At 60.2% G+C, this 21,387-nt stretch overlaps 2 protein-coding genes across 3 annotated transcripts in view; both read right to left on the bottom strand.

Annotated features, from left to right (window-relative positions):
- The window catches only part of ASS1 (argininosuccinate synthase 1), a 51,987-nt gene extending 48,065 nt beyond the window's left edge, over positions 1 to 3,922 (bottom strand). Inside the window, exon 1 of one of the 2 annotated variants that reach the window (XM_080668793.1) lies at positions 3,826 to 3,922. The gene's annotated coding sequence lies outside the window, so the exon portion shown is untranslated. Of the gene's footprint in view, positions 1 to 3,582; positions 3,804 to 3,825 lie in introns of those variants that run through there. The other variant, XM_080668791.1, reaches the window with a different exon arrangement.
- Positions 3,923 to 4,169: 247 nt separating this feature from the next.
- Positions 4,170 to 21,387, bottom strand: part of HMCN2 (hemicentin 2) — a gene marked incomplete at its 5' end in the record, with an annotated part of 146,727 nt that continues 129,509 nt past the window's right edge. The window contains 14 exons of the mRNA XM_080668341.1: positions 4,170 to 4,982; positions 6,128 to 6,254; positions 6,568 to 6,687; positions 7,332 to 7,652; positions 8,116 to 8,244; positions 9,471 to 9,605; positions 10,325 to 10,447; positions 10,568 to 10,627; positions 11,708 to 11,945; positions 12,239 to 12,360; positions 12,458 to 12,595; positions 14,804 to 14,953; positions 17,774 to 18,043; positions 21,247 to 21,328. Coding sequence (XP_080524467.1) covers positions 4,637 to 4,982; positions 6,128 to 6,254; positions 6,568 to 6,687; positions 7,332 to 7,652; positions 8,116 to 8,244; positions 9,471 to 9,605; positions 10,325 to 10,447; positions 10,568 to 10,627; positions 11,708 to 11,945; positions 12,239 to 12,360; positions 12,458 to 12,595; positions 14,804 to 14,953; positions 17,774 to 18,043; positions 21,247 to 21,328 — 2,361 coding nt within the window. The 3' untranslated portion in view covers positions 4,170 to 4,636. The remainder of the gene's footprint in view (positions 4,983 to 6,127; positions 6,255 to 6,567; positions 6,688 to 7,331; positions 7,653 to 8,115; positions 8,245 to 9,470; positions 9,606 to 10,324; positions 10,448 to 10,567; positions 10,628 to 11,707; positions 11,946 to 12,238; positions 12,361 to 12,457; positions 12,596 to 14,803; positions 14,954 to 17,773; positions 18,044 to 21,246; positions 21,329 to 21,387) is intronic.

The raw sequence follows: 21,387 nt of genomic DNA, 5'->3' as shown, positions 1-21,387 counted from the left end.
AAAAAAAACCCACACACCTTAAAACTGTTCTTTCGAAAGTATTCATTGCTATTGACACGAGCAATGGGAAGGAAGCGCAAACCATTGGGCAGTCTCTCGGCGGCTGCATCTTGAATGATCTTCGGTTGAGGTGACTTTCATTTTTGATTTAAATCAGAGGTGTAGCGCTAAGCTGGCGCGGAAATACATTCCCCGAGTGCCATACAACAGCTCCTTTATTTGCAGTGAAATCCCAGGTAGAATCATTTAAGGCCTCAGAGCCAGAAGAGCTGGAGTTTCATTAGGTCCCTGTAGAAGCCAATGTCAGAGACGTTCAAGCCTCTAGGGAATTCTTATGAGTTTATTTGAGCCAAACCGACAACAGTGACCTGGAAGCCAGCTCCCGATGGATTGAGGAAATGCTCCGGAGAGCGGCCGTTGGCACCCGATTTACACATTAGCATCTAAGGGGATTTGACGGGAGGTTTGATGATAGCAAGGAAGCCGTTCATTTCCTCAGGCATGATCATGGTATTGTGGATATGTGCTTTGAAAGGCTTTTTAAATTCAGAGATGTATTCTCAAATATTAACGACGAAAAGGATCTTTAGAAAGACCCGCCGTCACCCGTAGGGTCAAACCCAGCGCCCTCGCCCGCGATGGCCCAGCTGCGCCGCCTGCATGGTTTCTCCAATGTGTTGAGCTCTTTCTTCACTTACGGTCCTTGCACATCCTTGCCTGGGGGGTGGCTCTGACCCTTTCCCCTCCTCCACCAGAAGGGTCCCTTGTCATAGCCTGTCTCCTGTGCTAGCCCGGGAGGGTGGATGCCTGACGTTTCCATCAATAACATGGAGGAACGTGCCGGCTCTCCTTCCTCCTGCCACCGCTGTTGTCTTCCCTCAGGCCGCCGTCTCCTCTCGCCTGTACCTCTGCGGGAGACACCTCGCCTGTCCCCCACCTGGGCTCGCCACCTCCTCCAGTCCACGCTGCACACTGCAGCCATGTGGCTTTCCTAAGGGTTGGCGCCGATATGCGTGGCCACTTGTCCACCTGCTGAAGGGCACACTCGGTGGACATGACCTCATTGACTCCCCCAGCAACCAACAGACACAGATGCTGCCTGTGCTGCTTGCCCACGGAGGAGGCCCCTCCGGCCCTGTCTCCCCGCTGCCACTCAAGGGCTCTGCACCTGCGGGTCGTGGAGGGGCCTGGGTGTGCAGAGATCCCCAGCACCCTGTCCTGCAGCCACCTCGTGGTTGGCACCAGAAGCCGCGTTGCCACTGCCCAGGCTGACCTGGCCTGAGGAACAGAGCGTGTCCTCTAGGCGAGACCCCACCCAGAAGGAACACGGAGTCCAGTCATTGGGTTCTTGGAAAAGCTGCATCATGGAGTTTAATAAGTGACCTGCAGAGTTGTTTTCCAGCCCTGATGGTTCAGAACAGCCTCAGAGGTCATGTGGCCCCGGGGGCTGGGCCGCTGGCTGGGGCCCTGGCCCATGACAGCCAGCCCCTGGTGGAGCAGGAGTGGAGACACCCCTTGGAGCTGGCTCCTGTGCTGGCTGAAGATCCCTGTGCAAGTGGGTGGGGGTAGATGGGGCCGGGGAGCGTCGGACTGGGAATCACGGCCTGGATTCAAGGCCAAGGCTGCCACTGTCTTGCTGCGTGACTTTGAGCAATCACTTCTTTCACCAGCCTCCGTGTCAGAGCCGCTAATGGGAGATTTAGGAGAAGGTGCGGAGGAGGGAGGTCAGACTGGCCGGCACTCCCTTGGGAGTACAGAATTGCTGTGGTCCCTCCTCTTCATCCTGCTCCTGCCCTCCCACATCTCCCTCCTCAGGGAGTGGAGGCGGGGCAGCCTGGAGGCTGGAGCCCCGGGCTGTGGAGGCAGGTGGGTCTGGGTTGAGTCCTCCTTTTCTTCTCCAGGCTGTGAGCGCTTGGACAAGTGGCTCACCTTCTCTGAGTCCCATTCCCTCATCTGTGACATGGGCATCCTATTTTTTTTGCCTCTGGAACTACAGGGGCTCCTGTATTAAATAAATTAAACTCAGGTCCACGGGGCCCTGGACATTGAACAAATGGTGGTGTTGCCATCACGAAGGGCCAGGGTGAGACTGGGGAGAGGAAGGCGGAGAGGCCAGGGGCGAGAGAGGAGCCGGTCCCTCCACTCCGCAGGGCTCACCTCTGCTGCCCGTCTCAAGTCCCAGGCTCCATAAAAAATTAACAGCCCAGCAGAGGGCAGGGTTCATAGGTCACAATATGAACCCTCGAGCCCCTAGGGTTGCACAAAGGGGCCTGTTCAGCCCAAGGAAGGGCCTCCCAGTGGGGCCCTGGGCAGATGGGTGTGGGAGAGCCTGGGACGCCCTTCCCCCACTTCTTGCCAACTACCCGTCTCCCCTCCACCCAGCCTGAAATTCCACCAGCAGAGGCTTCTGTGGTTTAAACCACCTGCTTTTGTAAAGCCTGCAGGCTAAGAAAGGTGTTTGCATTTGTAAATGGTTGGGAAGTCAAAAGAAGATGATTCCACCACCTGTGAAAATTATGTGACCTTCAAACATAAGTGTCCGTAAAGCAACTTCATTGGTCCGTGTGCTGACGGTGGCTGCTCCGGTGACGCAATGGTGAGGGGGTAGTTTCGACAGAGACTATGTTCTGCGAAGCCCAAACTATTCACTATCTGGCCCTTTACAGAAAATGCTCGCAGACTCCTGTTGAAAAGAAACCAGATGTGATCTGGGGAAGACTCAGTCGGGCTGCTGGGCTGGAGTCAGGAGTTAGACTGGTCTAACCTTTAACCCAGGGGTCCTCAAACTTCTTAAACAGGGGGCCAGTTCACTGTCCCTCAGACCGTTGGAGGGCCGGACTATAGTTTAAAAAAATAAACTATGAACAAATTCCTATGCGCACTGCGGGCCCGGGACGCGTCGGCTGCTAAGCAGGACAGGCAGTGGCACCTGGCGGGCCGGATAAATGTCCTCGGCGGGCCGCATGTGGCCCGCGGGCCGTAGTTTGAGGACCCCTGCTTTAACCAGTCACCTATCAGGCAAGGGCCCGGGTCCTGTCTCCTCACTGAGGCCCCTTTTCTCCATCTGGAAAATGAGCACAGCGATTTCTTCTGTTTACCCCAATACTGCTGGGACAGTCTGATCGTCACTGACCCCGTAAGAAGAAATAACAGACGGCTGTCCTTGTCATCGACCCGATGAGAGCCGGGGGATGCCAGGGGAGGCGACAGTGTCACACGGAGCCAGTGGGGCAGGGAGACAGGATCCCTCCTCTCCAAAACCACGTGCAGAAAGGACAGCCTCTATCCAGGGGCAGCTGGCGCAGGGTGGGGGGCCGCTGACGCAGGGGCTGCCGCCAGGTCAGGAAGGAGGGCGGGGACGGGGAGTGGGAGAAGCCACGCTGGGACTCAGACCCTGTCCCCGCGCACTGGAGACATGCCAGGACACATTAGGGGTTCTTATCCTCTCCCTCCCCAGCTCACTCCTCAAAGCCAAAGTCCCTACAGCGGCCCAAAGGCCACAGGGTCTGCCCCAACCCCTTGGCCTTTGGGATGGCACCTCCCTCTCCCCCACCCCCTCGCCTCCCATTCCAGCCTCCCTACCTGCAGCCTCCCCAGCTCCCTCCCTTGCTGTGTGCGGTTCCCTCTGCCAGGAACATCTCCCCGATGCCTGCAGCTCGGCCTCACTTTCTTCAGGCCTCAGCCGAAACACCGCCTTCTCAGGAGGCCCACCCTGACGGGTCTGTTACAAACTGCCCCCCAGCCCTGGCCGGTTTGGCTCAGCGGATAAAACATCGGCCTGCGGACTCGAGGGTCCCGGGTTCAATTCTGGTCAAGGGCACGTACCTCGGTTGCCAGCTCCTCCCTTGCAGGAGGCAACCTATCGGTGTGTTTCTATCACATCGATGTTTCTCTCTGTCTTTCCCTCTCTCTTCCACTTTCTCTAAAAATCAATGGAAAAATATCCTCGTGTGAGGATTAACAAAAACAAGACAGAACAAAACAAAAACAACCCCCTATTGCTATCGGTGCAATGCAATGCCTTTCCTTCTCATGTAATTCTCCCCACGACCCTATGGGGGGTTGGGTGGCTGCTGTCACATTCATATTTTTGGACAAGGACCATCCTACCCAGAGGGAGCCAGGCTGCCACTCCATACCAAGCAAAGAACTGGATGAAGAAACCGAGCTGGTGAAAAACAAAGGTTTTTATGATAGACACATACACAGGTGTGGTCCGGTGGCAGGTGCTGCCATCCCCAGAGTCTGCCCCTGCCCTGGCGTGTCCTGGACGCTGTGTCCTACCCAGCCCAGGTTTCTGGGGCTTGGGGCAAGCCTGGAGGCGGTCAGACCTGCAGGCTTCACCCCGTTTCTGCCTGTGGGCTTTGTCACCTGCCTTCGGGGCCCCGCCCCCACGGGGAGTAGAGAGCGTAGGGACAGCTCCGGTCCTCGCTGTCCTGGGGTCAAGGCTGCACGCAGGGTCGTGTTTACTGAAAGCCCCGATGACGCATGGAGGCGGGAGAAGAGGACACCCCTTACGCAAGGGCCACCTGTCCCACCAGCAGCCTGGCCTGGGCCGAGGGGCGTTATTTTAGCTCCCTCCCACCCCTCTCCCCGGAGTTTGGGCTGGTAACAGCTCCGGCCACAGCCCCGCCCCTCAGTAGGGGTAGGGGGACACGGCTATGAGCAGGATGTAGAGGCTCTGGTGGCGCGGGGCCGCGGCGCGCACGGTGAGGCGGTAGAGGCCGGCGCGGGTGAGCGCGCGGCGGGTGTAGACGGCGCCGTGGCCCGCGCGCAGGAGGCGCAGCTCGAAGGGGCTGCGCGGGTCGGGCTCGAGCACGCTGAGCTCCGTGCGGTTGGCGGGGACGCCGGCCTCCGAGAAGGCGGTCAGGCGCGCCACGTCGTGGTGGGCGCGCACCCCGAGGGGCAGCGGCAGCAGCTTGTACTGCAGCGTGGAGGGGCCGCCGGCGCGGCAGTCCTGCGAGCAGCGCCGGAAGCACGTCCTGGGGGAGGGACAGACGCACAGACTCGGGTTGCCATCCGGCACTGGATGCCCAGGAACCCGACCGCACCCCCTTGCTCCCCTCCGCCCCTTCCCCCGCCCCTGCCCCTTCCCCACTCCGCAGTTCTCCCAGGCGGCCATCCCCTGCTCCCCAAATGCCTTCTCCACAAGTACCATGTTAGCCCATTTTAGAGATCAGCAAATGAAGGCCTAGGGAAGCCGGAGACAGGCCCCTCCACATGGGGGCAGGTCCGAGCCACGGCCTTGTCCAGCCCCCCCCCCACCCCCCGGGCAGCCCAGCACAGTGGTGGTGGAAATGTGTTTGTGTTTGTGTGTCTGTGTGTGTCCCTGTGTCCAGGGTTGTGTGTTCATGTGTCCCCACATGTGTACATTGTCCCGCCTCCCAGCCCTCCGTCCTTGCCCAGCTCCGGCCTCTCTGGGTCCCCAGTGCTCCCTGCTTATCTGACGCATCCCTGCAGGAATCAACGGTGCCCAGGCAAGCTGGCACCCCGAGTGTCTGCAGGCACGTGCATTGCATGAGGGCACCCTGCCCAGTGGGCACAGAGGCGCTGCCCTGGAGTTCAGGCAGGGCTGACCCCACTGGGGGCAGCAGGGCCTGTGCCTGCAACGTGGCCTGGAGGAGGGGCCAGCCTATAGGAGCCAGGGTGGAAGCTACCAGCCCCTGCAGATAACACCTCCCCCCACCCCCCAGCCCCTAGCCCAGTGATCGGCAAACTGCGGCTCGCGAGCCACGGTTTTCTGCTCTGTTGACTAATGAGTTTGCTGACCACTGGGATAGGGGCTTAATCACAAGGAACAACAGCCTGTAATTATTGGAATCGAGAGTCTAGGTCAGTGGTCGGCAAACTGCGGCTCGCGAGCCACATGCGACTCTTTGGCCCCTTGATTTTTTAGCAAAGGCCAGCTTAGGAGTACCCTAATTAAGTTAATAACAATGTACCTACCTATGTAGTTTAAGTTTTGAAAATTTGGCTCTTAAAAGAAATTTCAATTATTGTACTGTTGATATTTGGCTCTGTTGACTAATGAGTTTGCCGACCACTGGTCTAGGTCAATGGTCGGCAAACTCATTAGTCAACAGAGCCGCAGTGTGCCGACCACTGCCCTAGCCCACTCAGCCCTTACCCTGGGCTGGAGCCCTGCCGGTAGGTGGCGGGACACGGCGTGTCCACACACTGGTAGCTGCCGCGGGTGTTAAAGCACATCTGGCCGGGCCCGCACTCGATGCCGTCCTCCTCGCACTCATTGATGTCTGCGCAGGGAGGGGGTGAAGGAGAGACGGGGGATGAGAGGGTGGAGCAAAGGGGAGGGCACGGAGGGCTGAGTGGGAGAGACATGGTTGTGGAGGGTGAGGGAGGTGGGCAGCCTTCTCTCCTTGTCCCCGCCAGCCGGACCCGAGACAGCCCAGCCCACAGGCTCTAGCCCCCCCATCTCCCCAGGGCATGGCGGTGGGCACCCTGGGAACCTCTGAGCCTGGGAGAGAGGGGGGCTGCCCTCTGACCCGGAGTGCCCACTGTCCATGGGCAGAGTGCCCCGGCCCCTCTGGCATCTGGGCAGCAGCTCACCCTGGCAGTTCTTCCCACTGGGGAGGAGGCGGTAGCCGGCGGGGCAGAGGCACCGGTAGCTGCCCTCTGTGTTCTGGCAGGCGTGTTGGCACAGGCTCCGCACCTGGCACTCATCCAGGTCTGGCCGAGGCAGTGGTGGTGGTGGTGGTGGTGGTGGTGTGATGGAGGCAGAGATACATGCTGAGTCACAGATGCCCACGTGGCCACTCGCTTGCCCGCCGTGACTTAGGTGGCCCACCCCTTCTCCCTGCCCTGCCCCACCCGACTCTGGATTTGGGGGTTAGCAGGGTCCGGGGCTTGGCAGGCTCGGGGAGTGGGAAGCTCTGTCCTGTCCACCTCAAGGCCTTGTGGGGTGGGGGGGCGCCACCCCCCGCCGAGCCCACCATCCAGGCAGGAGCGCCAAAGCACGTCCACCCTCAAGGCCTCCGCCCTTCGCCTCTGCAGCCGGGCGCTGCCCGGGTCCCCACCGGTCTCTGTTCACATCCTGCAAACCTCCCTCCCTGCGGCCACCTCCGTGCAGCCAGGAGTGTTTCTCAAAGTGGATTCCTGGGACACTGGGCCACGTGTCCCGAGCTTAAATGGTTTGGGAAATCCTCCACCCACTTCTGGAAGCCCCTTGCCCACTGGCATGGCCAGGGCTCTAAGAGCACCCCCCACACCTGCCCATGAGCCCTGAGTTTCTGAACACGGGGCGTGGTGCCCACACACCTAACCTAGGAGCCCGAGACAACATAGTGGGGTGCGTCCCCGGTGCGTGGTCTTACCCATGCAGACGCCGTTCTGCCGGATGTAGCCAGGGGGGCACCAGGCCCGGCCCACGCTGCTCGGGGTCCCGGGGCGTGGCCTCAGGGAGACCCAGGCGTGGTAGGCACCACCAGGGAGGAGGGCTCGGGGCCGCAGCCAGGGCACCAAGGGGCCCAGGTGGCTGACGGTGGTCACGTTCGGTGCACTCCGCTCCATCGGGGTGCAGGCCTTGCCACCCGGGAGGGGGGTGTGGCCCGGTGGGCACAGACAGCGGTAGCTGCCCTGGAGGTTGTGGCACTGGAAGGCACAGGTCCTCGGCAGCTGCAGACACTCATTGATGTCTAGAAGGAGGGGGCCGGGCAGAGGGCCGAGGGAGGCTCAGGGCTCGCACAGCTGCCTGGCCTTGCCTAGAAGCCAGCTGCCTCGTCTCCCACCCTCGCCTCCACTGCTCAAGGCCTCAACCCCTCCGGCCCCCAACTCTGAGCTGAATCCCAGAGTCTAACTGTCCTTCAGCCTCTCCCTTCAGGGTCCTGGAGAAGCCCCTCCTTCTTCCTAAGCTTCTCGGAGACCCGCCCACTCCTCTCCACCCTCCTCCCCTTGGGCTCCCTCGGAAGGTGACCTTGCCGGGCAGGGGTGAGGTCTGGGGGACAGGCGGGCAGGGATCTGGGCACACGGCGAGTGCACGACAGCATTGGCTGCCTGGCTATTTGGTTATTCGTGGAACTTAGCTCTTGAGGTGAACACTCCCTGCCAGTGAGCCAGCCTGTGCTGCCAAGGGCCCCAACGAGGCGTGGTGTCCCATACCTAGGCAGGGCAGGCCTTGGCCCTGGGTCCGGTACCCCCTGGGGCAGCTGCAGCGGTGCCCGCCCGGGGTGTTCTCACAGATCTGGTTGTAGTGACATTCGTCAGACTCCTCCAGGCACTCGTCCACATCTGGGGAGGCAGGGGTGTGGGCAGGGGCGGGGATGAGCCCGGAGCCCACCCCCAAGGGACATACCACGGCCCTGCACGTCTGGGCCTCCTCCTGCCCCCTCTCCGACTTCAGGGCCTCCCGCTCACACCAGCTCTGGAAGGTAGAGAGGTTATGGGTCCGAAAGAGGAAAGGGGCTTTGGAGGCAGTCTGGGTGTGGACCGAGCTCTGCCCTCTCTCTTGTCCTTGGGCAAGTAATTCTCCCCTCTCTGAGCCTCAGTGTCCTCAGCTGTACAGAGGTGTGGGCCCGGGCCATGTGGCTCAGTGGTCGAACATCGACCTATGAACCAGGAGATCACGGTTCGATTCCCGGCCAGGGCACATGCCCAGGTTGCAGGCTCGATCCCCAGTAAGGGGCCTGCAGAAGGCAGCTGATCAATGATTCACTCTCATCATTGATGTTTCTATCTCTCTCTCCCTCTCCCTTCCTCTCTGAAATCAATAAAAATATATTAAAAAAAAAAAAAAGAGGGGTGGGGCAAGACCTCTTCGTGGGCCATGGTGAGAAAACTGGATCATGCATGTGAAGGGCAGAGGAGCCTGGCACATGTTAGTGGGAGAAGGGAGGGAGGGCAGAAGGAAGGCGGGGCAGGGAGCCCAATAGATAGGGCGCTGAAGGCCCATGAGCCACTGAAGTCCAACGACTGCCTCTTCTGAGTTCACCCGCTGTCCCTCCACTGATGGCCTCTGCTGGAGGCGCACGGAGGACCCTGATCACGAGACCACGGAATGATGGGGCAGGGGCAGGGGCAGGGAGGACCCTCGCTGTCACCCTCGCACGCGTGGCACCTGGGCGTCACCTCACAGGCCAACTGCCCGTGATTCTCAGGGGCTGCGGGAGAAGCTGTGCTGAGGGCTCAGAGGCTGTCTCTAGGCTGCGCCAGGATCCAGCAGGGGAGACAGGGGAAGTGGCAGCAGATATGGCACATGTCTGCCATCCCTGACCTGGTCCCCCTTCACTGGACAGATGGCAAGCCTGAGGCCCCAAAAGAAGACCCTTGTCAGAGAACCTCCAGGTGCCAGCAGCCAGGCCAGGCCCAAGGCCGACCCCTGGGACCTGGCTCAGGCTCCCTCCCTGGCCTCGCCCTGCCCCCTGTCAAGAGGGTACCCTTTCCCTGAAGGCCCAGCGTCCCAATGACAGTGCCCCGTCGGCTGAATCCTGGACAGCCCCACACCGTGCCCCCGTCACCTTCACAGTCAGCCCCGTCGGCGGCCACCCGGAAGCCGGGCCCACAGTCGGGGAGGCAGCGGTAGGACCCCAGAAGGTTCACGCAGCGCTGTCCCTCTGGGCAAAGGTCAGTAGGCCATGCACACTCGTCCACATCTGGGGGCGGACAGGGACGGGGGCCACATGAACACGTGCCCCCAGGCCCCCCAACCCCAACTCTGGTCTGGCTTCCCCACACAGGCTTAGTGCCCAGCCCCAGGAACCCCAGGGACGAAGGTCCAGCCCCTCCTGTTAGCCTGTCTGTCACCTTGGCACCCCCACAAACACAGAGCCCCCTCCGGGACCTGAGGGCTGCATCTGATGGGAGGTTTTAGACAATGCCCCGTGGGCACCCAACGAGATGTAGCAATGCCAGGCCCCAGTGTGGGAGTGGAGGGACACAGATCTGGGGGTCGGCGTCCGGACAGTGCCCTAGGGTCAGATTCGTTGTCTAGCAACTTGGCTGAGGGGACAGGCAGAGCCAGCAGGGGACGCAGGGGTCAGCTCACCTCCAACCCCAGGTGACTAGAAACGGCTGCTGCGTGAGGAGAAGCTGGCAAGGCTGTGTCAGGCTCAGCGGGTACGAGTGCCCTGAGCCCAGGGGAGCCACGTGTATGTCTCTGGGATCCCCATCACCCCCAGCACGTGAGCCTCTCCACCTCTGGCCCTCATCATAGGAAATGCCAGCGGGAACAGGGCACAGAACACCCAGGCTGGCATCCAGTGACCCCCAGAACAGACCATCCCCTGGGTGACGCTAGAACGACCCCCCCCCCCCCCGACCCACACACACCGGGGCCAGGTACCAGGAGAGCCTGCGTGCCGGGGCCACCCACCTCTGCAGTGCCTGTTGTCCCCGGCCAGGGCGAAGCCAGCCGGGCAGGCGCAGGAGAAGCGGCCGGGGGCGTTGTGGCAGGAGTGGGAGCAGGGGCTGGGCCCCCTGGAGCACTCGTCCCTGTCTGCGGGGGGACAGCTGGTGGGCTGCACGCACAGGCCCTCCTGACAGCTGCCCGACAGCTCGCCCAGCCCAGGCTGAGGGACCTCCCTCCCCTCTGCCAGGGCAGGGACAGGGTGCTCACCCACGCAAAACTCGCCCTGGGAGTCCAGCTCAAAGCCCTCGGGGCAGCCTTCCTTCTCTTCTGCAAGGCAAGGAGGACAGGATGCCAGGGACAGAGCGGCTCTGGCCGTAGCCCCGGCGCGTCCTTCCCTCCCGCCCGCTGGGCCAGGCCGAGGTCCCCTCAGCCTCTGTCCTGAGTCAGGCCAGCACCCGGGTGTCAGCAAGCCCACTCCCAGCCCAGGCCTCGGCTGTGGGTCATGCCATGAGGGGCTCACGCGGGCTGGCCCGACCGTGGCTGGCAGGCACCGAAATCATTAGTAAGTACAGAGCAGGAGCCGCACAGGCGAAGCTGCGGTCCTGACAGTGCAGAGGAGGGGCCTGGCCTCTGCTGGGTAAGCAAGCCTCTGACGGGGCAGCGAGCCCGAGGCAGGGTGGGCACAGACTGAGTTCTGGGGACGGAGGAGACCAGACTGTCTTAATGATCGGAGGGACAGCACCCTTGATCAAGCAGCCACTGGGTGCCGGGGGGAGCGGGGGGGGCGTTACAGAGACAGCACCTCTACTCCCGCCCCCTGCAAGGCAGGCAATGCCATGCCCATTTCACAGATGGGCACACGGAGGCTCAGAGAGGGCCGAGCTCTGCCCCCAAGGTCTCACAGCCGAGGAGTGGGGCGGCTGGGCTTGAACTGGGGTCTGCCTGACTGATGTCAAAGCTATGCCCTTACCACTGCCCCATGTTCAAGGTTAAACCATGCTAACAGGCACGTTTTTAGCCTCCAGTGAGTGAGAATATGTGGGGTGTTCACACAGGCCGCCAGGGGTTCGAAGAGTGGCTCCCAGCCCCCCTGGGTGGGGTCTCTGGTGCAGGCACCTTGGGAGGAGGGTAGGGACGACTCAAGTCTTGACCATCAGCATGGGGGTGGTTTGGACCTTGACCTTGGGGCCCGAGGGTTTGCACAGGAGTGGCCTGCACAGCTGTGCCCCTGTTGGGGTGTGGATGGATGGATGGAAACAAGGGGGTGAGCTGTTTCAGTCCTGAGTCTCTGGTCTCTGGTCAGGGGGGGCAGGGGTGGGCTGACGCCTGGGCCTTCAGCCAGGTAGGTGCATTTGAGGCTGTGAGCTGGGGCGTGGGGGTGGGGTGGGGACAGGGCAGGGCCCTCACCAGCTTGCAGGGCTGTGGTGAGCTGGAAGCGCAGGGCCTCCGCCGCGGGGTCGAAGGCCGCGCTGATAGCCGAGGCCTGCAGGTGCTGCACCAGCTGGGGCTGCGGGCCCCGCGCCGCGTCGTACTGGATGCTGTGGTTGCAGCGCAGGGACACGGGCCGGCTGTCCTGCAGGAAGCGCTGCGTGGAGCCCACGAAGAGCTGGCCGGGGCCCGTCTGCACGTAGTGCTCCTGGAAGTCCTGGGGGGGGGGGGGAGGGAGAACATCTGGAACTGCAACTTCCAAACAGGCTTCCTCCAACCACTGGGCCGCCTCGGGCAGGTCACAGGCCTTCTTGCTCATGGGACGGGGAGAACGCCCCCAGAGGCTGGGCCCAGAGTATCTTCCTACTCGTCTCCCCGCCCCCCGCCCCCCGCCCCCCAAGTCCAAGGCTAGGCCACGCCCCAGCCCCTGCAGAGGTGTCAGGATGGTCGCAGGCAGGACACCCCATTGACTCTCACGCGCCCATCTGTGCACCCCGGGCTCGCCCACACCTGCGCTCGGAGATCCGCGTCAGCCAGGCTCTCGGGGAGGGCGCCGTGGACCGCCACGTCCAGGAGCAGGAGGCCGTCGGGATCGAGGCCCCGGGCCACCTGGGTCATCGTAAGCAGCTCCCCTGCAATCCAGCCCCATTCAGCCTGGAGTCACCACGGGAGCAAGGCCCTGGGCTCGGGCCCCAGGCCCCCCGCCCACCTGGGGGAGCCCCCACTCACCTGTCGAAAACTCCACGTGCGACTCCTGCCGGAAGCTGCCTCCCGTCAGAGAGTGGCCGTTCAGGGCGTCGCCACGCTCTCCGGCCAGTGCCCAGTAGATGGGGGCGATGGTGACCACGAGAACCCGCATCAGAGGCCCTGGACGGGGCGGGGCGGGGAGGCCAGCTGCTGAGGGCAGCCACTCTTCTGCTCAAGGTCCCTCTGTGACTCCCCATGACCCCCAGGAGAGCTCAGCCCCAAGATGACCTGGACCAGTGACTGGATCAGAACCAAGTGGCAGAGGCCAGTAGCTACCTCTTGGAGGAGTTGTGAAATTAGCAGAACATTTATACAACGAGTGCATGGAACCTGCTGACATTTTACTCAGTTCCACCAATACTGGGGCTACTGGGTCACCCCGGAACCTGGGACTGCACAGACCGTCTCTATGGATGTGCTGGACCGAGCTGAAAACGAAATAAGTACACCACCTTGCAGGCACCTTCCGGAACCGCCTGCGAGAGGAAGGGTGGTTCTAAACCACTGACGGAAGAGCTAAACAGTTCCCGGGACGTGGATGTTCAGACCTTCCCATGATGCCCCACTCTCCTCTGGGGACAGGCGGGGCCTTGGGCTAGGGAAGGGGAATGGCCACCCACTTGGGGTCCAGACGGTTGAGCTGCTCCGCTCACTTGCGGGCTCTCAGAAGAGAGATGCTAACCCTAGCCGGTGTGGCTCAGTGGATAGAGCACTGGCCCGCAGACCAAAGGGTCCCGGGTTCGATTCTGGTCAAGGGCACGTACCTCGGTTGCAGGTTCCTCCCTGGCCCGGGCCCTGGTGGGGGCGCACGCAGAAGGCAACCAATCGATGTGTTTCTCTCACATCGATATTTCTCTGTCTCTCCCTCTCTCTTCCACTCTCTCTGAAAATCAATGGGAAAATATCCTCAGGTGAGGATTGAAAAAAAGGGAGGAGCCAGCGGACCGATGTCCACATGGGCCGGGAGCCAGCTGGGCCCCGTGCGTGGAAGCCATGCCTTCTCAACCTCCGTGTGCCCGTGTCCACTGGACACAGCTTGGCCAACCGGCTGGGGCCAGAGGTTTCTCCACGGCTCCGGCAGCGGGAGGAGGCAGCCGCATCTGGGCTGGGTCTCACTTCCTTCTCTCTCTGCTGACAGCCAGCTCCGGGCGACCCCCCGCACCCCCCCAAAGTCCCCGCCCGCGCTGATCACACAGCTCTGTGGTCCAGAGCAGCCGCTTTCAGCAAAGACCCTGCCAGCCCTGTTCTCTCTCTGCTCTGGACCCCCACGAAGGGCGAGGTGTGAGGGGCTGCAACACCCCTCTAGAATGTTCCATTGGCTTAGGGCGCACTGTGTTATGACTCTGTCTGCAAAGGGGTATTTCTTGGTTCTCTGGACCTTCTGGCTGATTTTACTCTCCACGTCGCTCGCTTCCCAGCCCCTCCTGCCCGAATCTCACAACTGTTGCTGGCGAGCCCTTCCCTTGTCTCTCAGCTCTTGCTTTAACAGTGGGAAAACTTCACGAAGCAGTCAGTGGTGTGAAGTTCATGAGCTGGCCTGCATTCACCTCGTCTGATTATTTCACATGCTCTTGGTCTGTGTGTGTGTGTGTGTGTGTGTGTGTGTGTGTGTGTACAGAGAGAGAGGGAGCGGGGGGGGGGGGCTAGTGCACAAAATTTGTGCACTTGGTGACGGGGAGTCCCTCAGCTGGCCTGTGTCCTCTTGCAGTCTGGGCGCCCTTGGGGGATGTCCGACTGACGCCATCAGTCAGACATCCTTAGCGCTGCCGCGGAGGTGGGAGAGGCTCCCGCCACGGCTGCTGCACTCACCAGCCATGAACCTGGCTTCTGGCTGAGCAGCGCTCCCCCTGTGGGGGCACATTGACCACCAGGGGGCAGCTCTTGCGTTGAGCGTCTGCCCCCTGGTGGTCAGTGCATGTCATAGCAACCAGTCGTTCCATCATTTGGTCCATTTGCATATTAGCCTTTTATTATATAGGATGTATGTACATGTTCCTCATCTGAGGACATGCTTAGAGAGAGGGAGAGAGGAACAGAGAAGAGAGAGAGAGAGAGAAACATTGATGTGAGAAACATTGATTGGTTGCCTCCTGACCGGGAATCGAACCGGCAACCTTTTAGTGCACTGGACAACACTCGCACCGAGTCACTCCAGCTAGTCTCTGTCTGCCTTTACATGCACTCGCTTTGTTTTATTTGGGGGTTCTGGGTGGCTGGGGCTCAGCGCTTAGAGGTGGCTGGATTCCTCTGGGAACCGGGCCCAGAGCAGCCTCGGAACCAGGTTTGCCGCCTCCTGGCTCTGGCACGGGTGGGCTGGTCCCCACTTACCCACACTCGCAGGGATGTGGTCGATGCTGCTCCGGAAGGTGGTGACCCCAGAGCGCGCCTCCTGTTGCACACTGGCGTTGAGCGTGGCCACGCCAAACTCCTGGCCATTGATCACCCCGGTCATGCTGCCCCGGCCCCCCTGGGGCTCCCCTGGGAGGAAGGAGGAGAACCACTGTGACAGCATCCACCTCTGTGCCCTCAGTCTAAGCAGCTACTGTACCTGTTTCCCGAAGGCGTAACCTGAGGCTCAGAGAGGTGAAGTAACTTGCCCCAGGGCACCCAGCTAACGGGTGATGGGACCAGCTTCTAATTCTGGCTCCGCCATCACCTTCCTGGAAACTTGGGCTAGTCAGGCCTCCAAGCCACACTTGAGTTGGCTTGTCTGTCAAATGAGGGCGTGGGACCAATGATATGCCCCAAACCTGTGGGCATGCTGGAGGAGCCAGGCTGAGGGGCAGGGCACCACGCCAGGTGTGCTGAGTGCCACCACCGGAATGCCTCCCATTCCAACAGTGGCCCTAGCTCCAGCCGCCCTGCGGTGGACCTGGCTGGCGGGTGGATTGGGGGGGCACGCGGGCGGGGGGGGGGGGGGGCTGGGTCTGGAGGAGCCGCCAGGCTGTCTGCAAGTAGACGCTCTTCCGCACTAATCGGATGGATGGCGTGGGCACGGGGGCTGCTTCCTCCAGCTAATGGGCCAGCTGCCTCATCCAGCAGATGGCATTCCAGGGGGAGAGAGACAGAAGGTAGCCTGCCTCGGCGCTCACCAGCTCTCAGGGGAAATTAGCAACAAATTGCCCACGATCTGTCCAAAAACATAACATCCAACAGAACCGCCAGGCTCCTAATTGGGTAAATCGGGGCTGGTGAATTCTGGAGTCCAGGAAGCGGAGCCATTTCCTGCAGCCCATCGCTGGGGTCTGATGAGATGATGCCCAGCAGGGATGTCTCTGGTCAGTATCTGCTGCCCTGAGCTCATGGCAGGGCCAGGAAAAGGCCATGAACCTGCCCTTGGCCTTGTCATGAGGGGATGAGGCAGAAGGTGGGAGCTGCGGATAAGAGAGCAACAGCATGGCCCCTGGGAGCTTAAAAGGGGGGAACTGGACAGGAATGACAAGCCACTGGCGACTTTCTCAGACATGGGGTGACTCAGCAGCCTCTTGTTTCCCACAAGGCCAGGATGGCCCCCCCCCCAAGACTCCTGGGAAAGGAGGGAGAGAGGACAAGTCCCTAGTGAGGGGGCCTCAAAGCCTTTGCACCGTCTACCTGGCGATGCCGCTTGAAGAATTTTTTTTTTTCCCCTTGAAGAAACCTATCCTGTAGGAAGATTCGGGCCAGCACACAGGTTTTGGGGGGACATTGGGAACAAGCCTGTGGCTTCTTTCACAAAGCCAACAACAATGACGTTGGGAAACGCTGCTGTGGAATGGCATGGAGCTATGAAGAAGGTGTGGACCGGGCTTACTGCCGTCCGACACCCAGGAACCACGGCAGGTCGGAGAGACGCCTGTCTATGCGATCTCAGTCGTAAGAAGAAAAGCCTATCTCTTTATATTTGGAGAAAAAGAGAGTAGAAAGATACACCCCAAATAACCATGGCCAAAGCTATTTCTGGTCATTGAATGACGAGAGATGACTGGTCATTCCTTTTGCTTCACAGATTTTTCTAAATTACCAGGCCTTTCGACAACGAACATATATGAAGTAAAAAGCAGTTGTTTCCATTAAAAAGGCAAGGAGACCCAGCTGGCATGGCTCATTCGTTGAGCGTCAACTTATGAACCAGAAGGTCACAGTTCGATTCCCTGTCAGGGCACCTGCCCAGGTTTTGGGCTCGATCCCCAGTGTGGGGCGTGCAGGAGGCAGCCGATCAATGATTATCTCTCATCACTGATATTTCTCTCTCTCTCTCTCTCTCTCTCTCTCTCTCTCTCTCTCTCTCTCTCTCATTTCCTCTCTGAAATCAATAAAAATCTTTTTTTTAAAATATATTTTATTGATTTTTTACAGAGAGGAAGGGAGAGGGATAGAGAGTTAGAAACATCGATGAGAGAGAAACATCGATCAGCTGCCTCCTGCACACCTCCTACTGGGGATGTGCCCGCAACCAAGGTACATGCCCTTGACCGGAATCGAACCCGGGACCTTTCAGTCCGCAGGCTGATGCTCTATCCACTGAGCCAAACTGGTTTCAGCTCAATAAAAATCTTTTAAAAAATATAAATAAAAAGGTAAGGAGGCCATTATGTCCCCCTAAAAAGGTATGTTGTGTTTTCCTAAATGGCAGCAGAGTGAGTGGGTTTCAGGTGGCAAAGGTTCAAGTCCCAGTTCTAAGGGGTCCCGAGCTGCTGCCTGGAACAGGGTTCTGGGGGAAGGAAGCTGCATCGTGTGCAGCGATAGATTAGTGATGTCTGCCATGGACAGGGCCGGAGAAACAGCCACAAACGTGGAGCATTTACAGAAACAACAGGAGCCCAGAAATAACACTCAGCGACTTCCCATCCATCCGGCCGGGCCATGTTACGGTTTCTCAGGATAGCCATCTTCTCCGTTTTAAAGTGTGGGCTGCCCCGAGGGAGGAGGACGCTGGCTGCGGAGGCTGAGCGGCCGGGGTGGTACCGCTGGGAGCAGCAGTGGTTGTGGGCACCCACCCGGCCAGGCAGAGCTGCAAAGTGTCCCAAGAGAGGACCTGGGTCTGCGCCAGGCGAGCTGAAGAGCCCGAGTCCTGGGTCCAACATGAGCTGCGAACTCGGAGCATCTCAGACCCTCGGTTGTCTGACTGCGCAGGGAAGGGCACGCCCATGACCCACGAGGCCCTCCCAGCTGGTTCATTCAATGCTGGTGACTCTCAGCAAAGGGAAGAGTTGGGGAGCGAGCAGGGCAGGGGGCCAGGTCCCCCTCAAACAACACACAGATCCCCACTTCGCAGCAGATCCCGCCGCGGCCCACGGTCTGGGCAGGGACGCCTCGTACCTTTCACAACCACGGCCGCTCGGGCGGTGGCAGAGCCCAGGAGGTTGTGAGCGACGCACTCGTACGTGCCCGCGTCCCTCGTCTCCACTCGCTCCAGCCACAGGCTCCCATCCGGCAGGGTCCGCAGCCGCCGGCCGGCCCGCAAGGGCTGCCCCGCACGCAGCCACTCCACCGTGGGCACCGGCTCGCCAGTGGCCTGGCACCGCAGGGCCACGTCGTCCCCGGATCTCACTGTCACGTCCTGGGGCTCCACCTGGAACACCGGGGCACCTGTGGGAGGCCCAGGCAGTTTTTAGGAACATTCTATTCCTTCCAGGTATTCAAGCGATACCCACTCATCTCAACAGAATAGAAAGCATAGAGGCAGGAAGGCAGAGAATCCCAGATGGCCCCCCAGCCAGTGGTCGGCAAACTCATTAGTCAACAGAGCCAAATCAAATATCAACAGTACGACGATTGACATTTCTTTGGAGAGCCAAATTTTTTAAAGTTAAACTTCTTCTAACGCCACTTCTTCAAAATAGACTCGCCCAGGCCGTGGTATTTTGTGGAAGAGCCACACTCAAGGGGCCAAAGAGCCGCATGTGGCTCGCGAGCCGCAGTTTGCCGACCATGGCCCCAGGCCAATGCCCTTCCCGTATGGCCTTCTAGACACTGTTTCCTTGTGGGAATGTGACCATAGAGCCGGCAGGGCTCAGTGGCTGAGCGTCAGCCTATGAACCAGGAGGTCACGGTTCGATTCCTGGTCAGGACACATGCCCGGGTTTCGGGGGCTCGATCCCTAGTGGGGGGCGTGCAGGCGGCAGCCGATCAATGATTCTCTCTCATCATTGATGTTTCTAGCTCTCTCTCCCTCTCCCTTCTTCTCTGAAATAAATAAAAATATATTTTAAAAAAAAGAATGTGAGCACAGTGTCCTCCCCCTCCCTCCCTTCCTCCCTCCCCCCATTCCTTTCTTCCATTCCAGTGGAGATCATGATCCCCTTTCACGTCATTAAATATCATCTTCGGGTGCTGCATGGTGTTGCACAGCTGGCACCCCCTTAGCCACACCCTCTCGCGGGACATTCGGGTGGTTTCCAACGAAGGGGTGCCGCTTGCTGGTGCTGCCTTTATCTGATGCCACATGGGACGGGCACTCGGCTCTGTCCCTGGCAAGTGCTTCTCACCGAGTCGCTGCTTCACCCTCGGCTTTCTCTCTGAAAGATGGTCGTTCCTGTCCACGTACGACCACGGCCCTCGGGAACGCCGCCGGTGAGGACGCTGCAAAGGCCGCGGTGAGGAGGCGGCGCGGAACGCGCAGACGCGGGTGGAAGCGGACACTGGTCCACGTGCCGCGGGACACCGCTGCCCAGCGCACCCGTCTCCCGTGGCCGCTGTAACCCACGGCCCCGGGCTGGGTGCCTCACAGCACGTGCTGGAGGCCGGGAGCCCCACGCCAGGTGTTTCTCGGGGTGAACGTCGGGGGCTCCGGGGGATCATCGCTCCATGCCTCTCTCCTTCTGGTGCCTTCCAGCGCCCCGTGGCTTCCAGCATGCGGTGGCCCGAGGCAGCATCACTGTTCTCTGCCTTTATCCCTATACTGTCTTTCCTCCCTCCCTCCCTCCCCCCCACTATCTCTCTTTCTCCTTCTCCCCCCCCCACTATCTCTCTTTCTCCTTCTCCCCTGCCACTATCTCTCTTTCTCCTTCTCCCTCCCCCTGACTATCTCTCTTTTTTTAAAATATATTTTATTGATTTTTTACAGAGAGGAAGGGAGAGGGATAGAGAGTTAGAAACATCGATGAGAGAGAAACATCGATGAGCTGCCTCCTGCACACCTCCTACTGGGGATGTGCCCACAACCAAGGTACATGCCCTTGACCGGAATCGAACCTGGGACCCTTCAGTCCGCAGGCCGACGCTCTAGCCACTGAGCCAAACCGGTTAGGGCCCCCACTGTCTCTCTTTCTCCTTCTCCCCCACCCCCCACCTGCCACTCTGTCTTTAATCTCCCTCTGCCTCTCGTAAGAACGCTAGCGATAGCATTTAGGGTCCACCCAGACAATCCGAGATGGCCCCCTAATCTCACCATCCCTAGCGACATCGGCAAAGGTCCTTTCTCCAAACCCGCTCGCACCCCCGGGTGTGGGACGTTAGGCGGGACCGTCTTTGGGAGCCATTTAGGAGCCGACCACAGGAAGTGCCCCCTGAAGCCAACACGTGTGTGGTATGTGACCCAGCAGTGCCCTCCCGGGCCAATGCCCTCAAAGAGATGTCTGTGCACGTTCGCCACAGACACGCATGAGAATGTCACCCCGCACTGTCCTTAGCCGCCCCCTGGAGACGCCCTGCCGCGGGGCATACGTGTACGTTCTGGTGGGCCATGTCGTGGAGAGGAAAGGCAGCTGCGGGCACAAGTGCCCTGACCCCCGGGCAGTCTCCCTAACAAGCGTGGGCCCGGGATGTGACTCAGAGCACGTGCCCAGGTTCGCCCCGTCACGTAAGGTCCAGCCTAACTTCCGCCTTGCCGACAGAAGGGGTCAGCACGTCACCCCCCACCCCCGAAAACGAGCACAAAACTTGCCAATATTGTCAAAACCAACTATTCTGGGGCTCCAGAAGCCAGCTAAAGGCAAGCCACAAGTGGACAATCGTTTATCCAGGACAAGTTTCTAGAACGTGGGGTAAGAGCAGTGGAAGTGGGGGGCCTTCGTGCCAGGGCTGCCCCACCCCACCCCCACCCAGCTGGTCCTCACACAGTGCTGCCAGGGTGGGGCTGATGTGAAGACCAGCAGCTTTTTTTGTTGTTAACCCTCACCGGAGGATATTTTCCATTGATTTTTAGAGCGAGTGGAAGAGAGAGGGCAAGACAGAGAGAAACATCGATGTGAGAGAAACACATCGATGGGTTGCCTCCTGCATAAACCCTGACCAGGGCCCGGGCCGGGGAGAAGCCCTTGACCGGAATCGAATCTGGGACCCTTTGGTCAGCAGGCCGATGCCCTATCCACTGAGCCAGACCAGCTAGGGCAGAGGTCGGCAAACCGCGGCTCGCAAGCCACATGCGGCTCTTTGGCCCCTTGAGTGTGGCTCTTCCACAAAAATACCATGGCCTGGGCAAGTCTATTTTGAAGAAGTGGCGTTAGAAGAAGTTTAAGTTTAAAAAATTTGGCTCTCCAAAGAAATTGCAAGTCCCGGGGCTGTCACCATGAGCTCGGTGCAGCTGTGAGTTTTGAGTAAATGGTCCCCCTGGGCTTGGCGGTGGGGTCCCTGGTGGTCATGAGCCCCAACCCTGACTCCCATCCCACCCTGGGGGACATTCCACAGGACTGCAATGTGTGTTCTGAATAAACATTCTAAAAGAACTCCAGGTCCCAGCCCTGCCTCTCGCCCTCCATTCCTATCAGAGAGCCCGGGCCTGGGCACAGCTTTCCCGGGCGCCCCCTCAGACCGTCCCACCCAGGGCCCCGAGCGGGGAGGCGGGCACTCACTCTGCAGCAGGAGGACTGCCACTTTCTCCACGGCGCCCATCTCATTCTCTGCCAGGCACTGGTACCGCCCCGAGTCGCCCATCTGCAGGTGGGCACAGGAGGGGGACATGGTGTTCAGGAGGACAAGGGGGCGAGGACAGT

This window comes from Plecotus auritus (assembly GCF_963455305.1).
Source record: "Plecotus auritus genome assembly, chromosome: 5".
In the NCBI taxonomy this organism is placed as follows: domain Eukaryota; kingdom Metazoa; phylum Chordata; class Mammalia; order Chiroptera; family Vespertilionidae; genus Plecotus; species Plecotus auritus.
The sequence above is the reverse complement of the archived record's forward strand: the minus strand, read 5'-3'. Positions and strand labels throughout refer to the sequence as shown.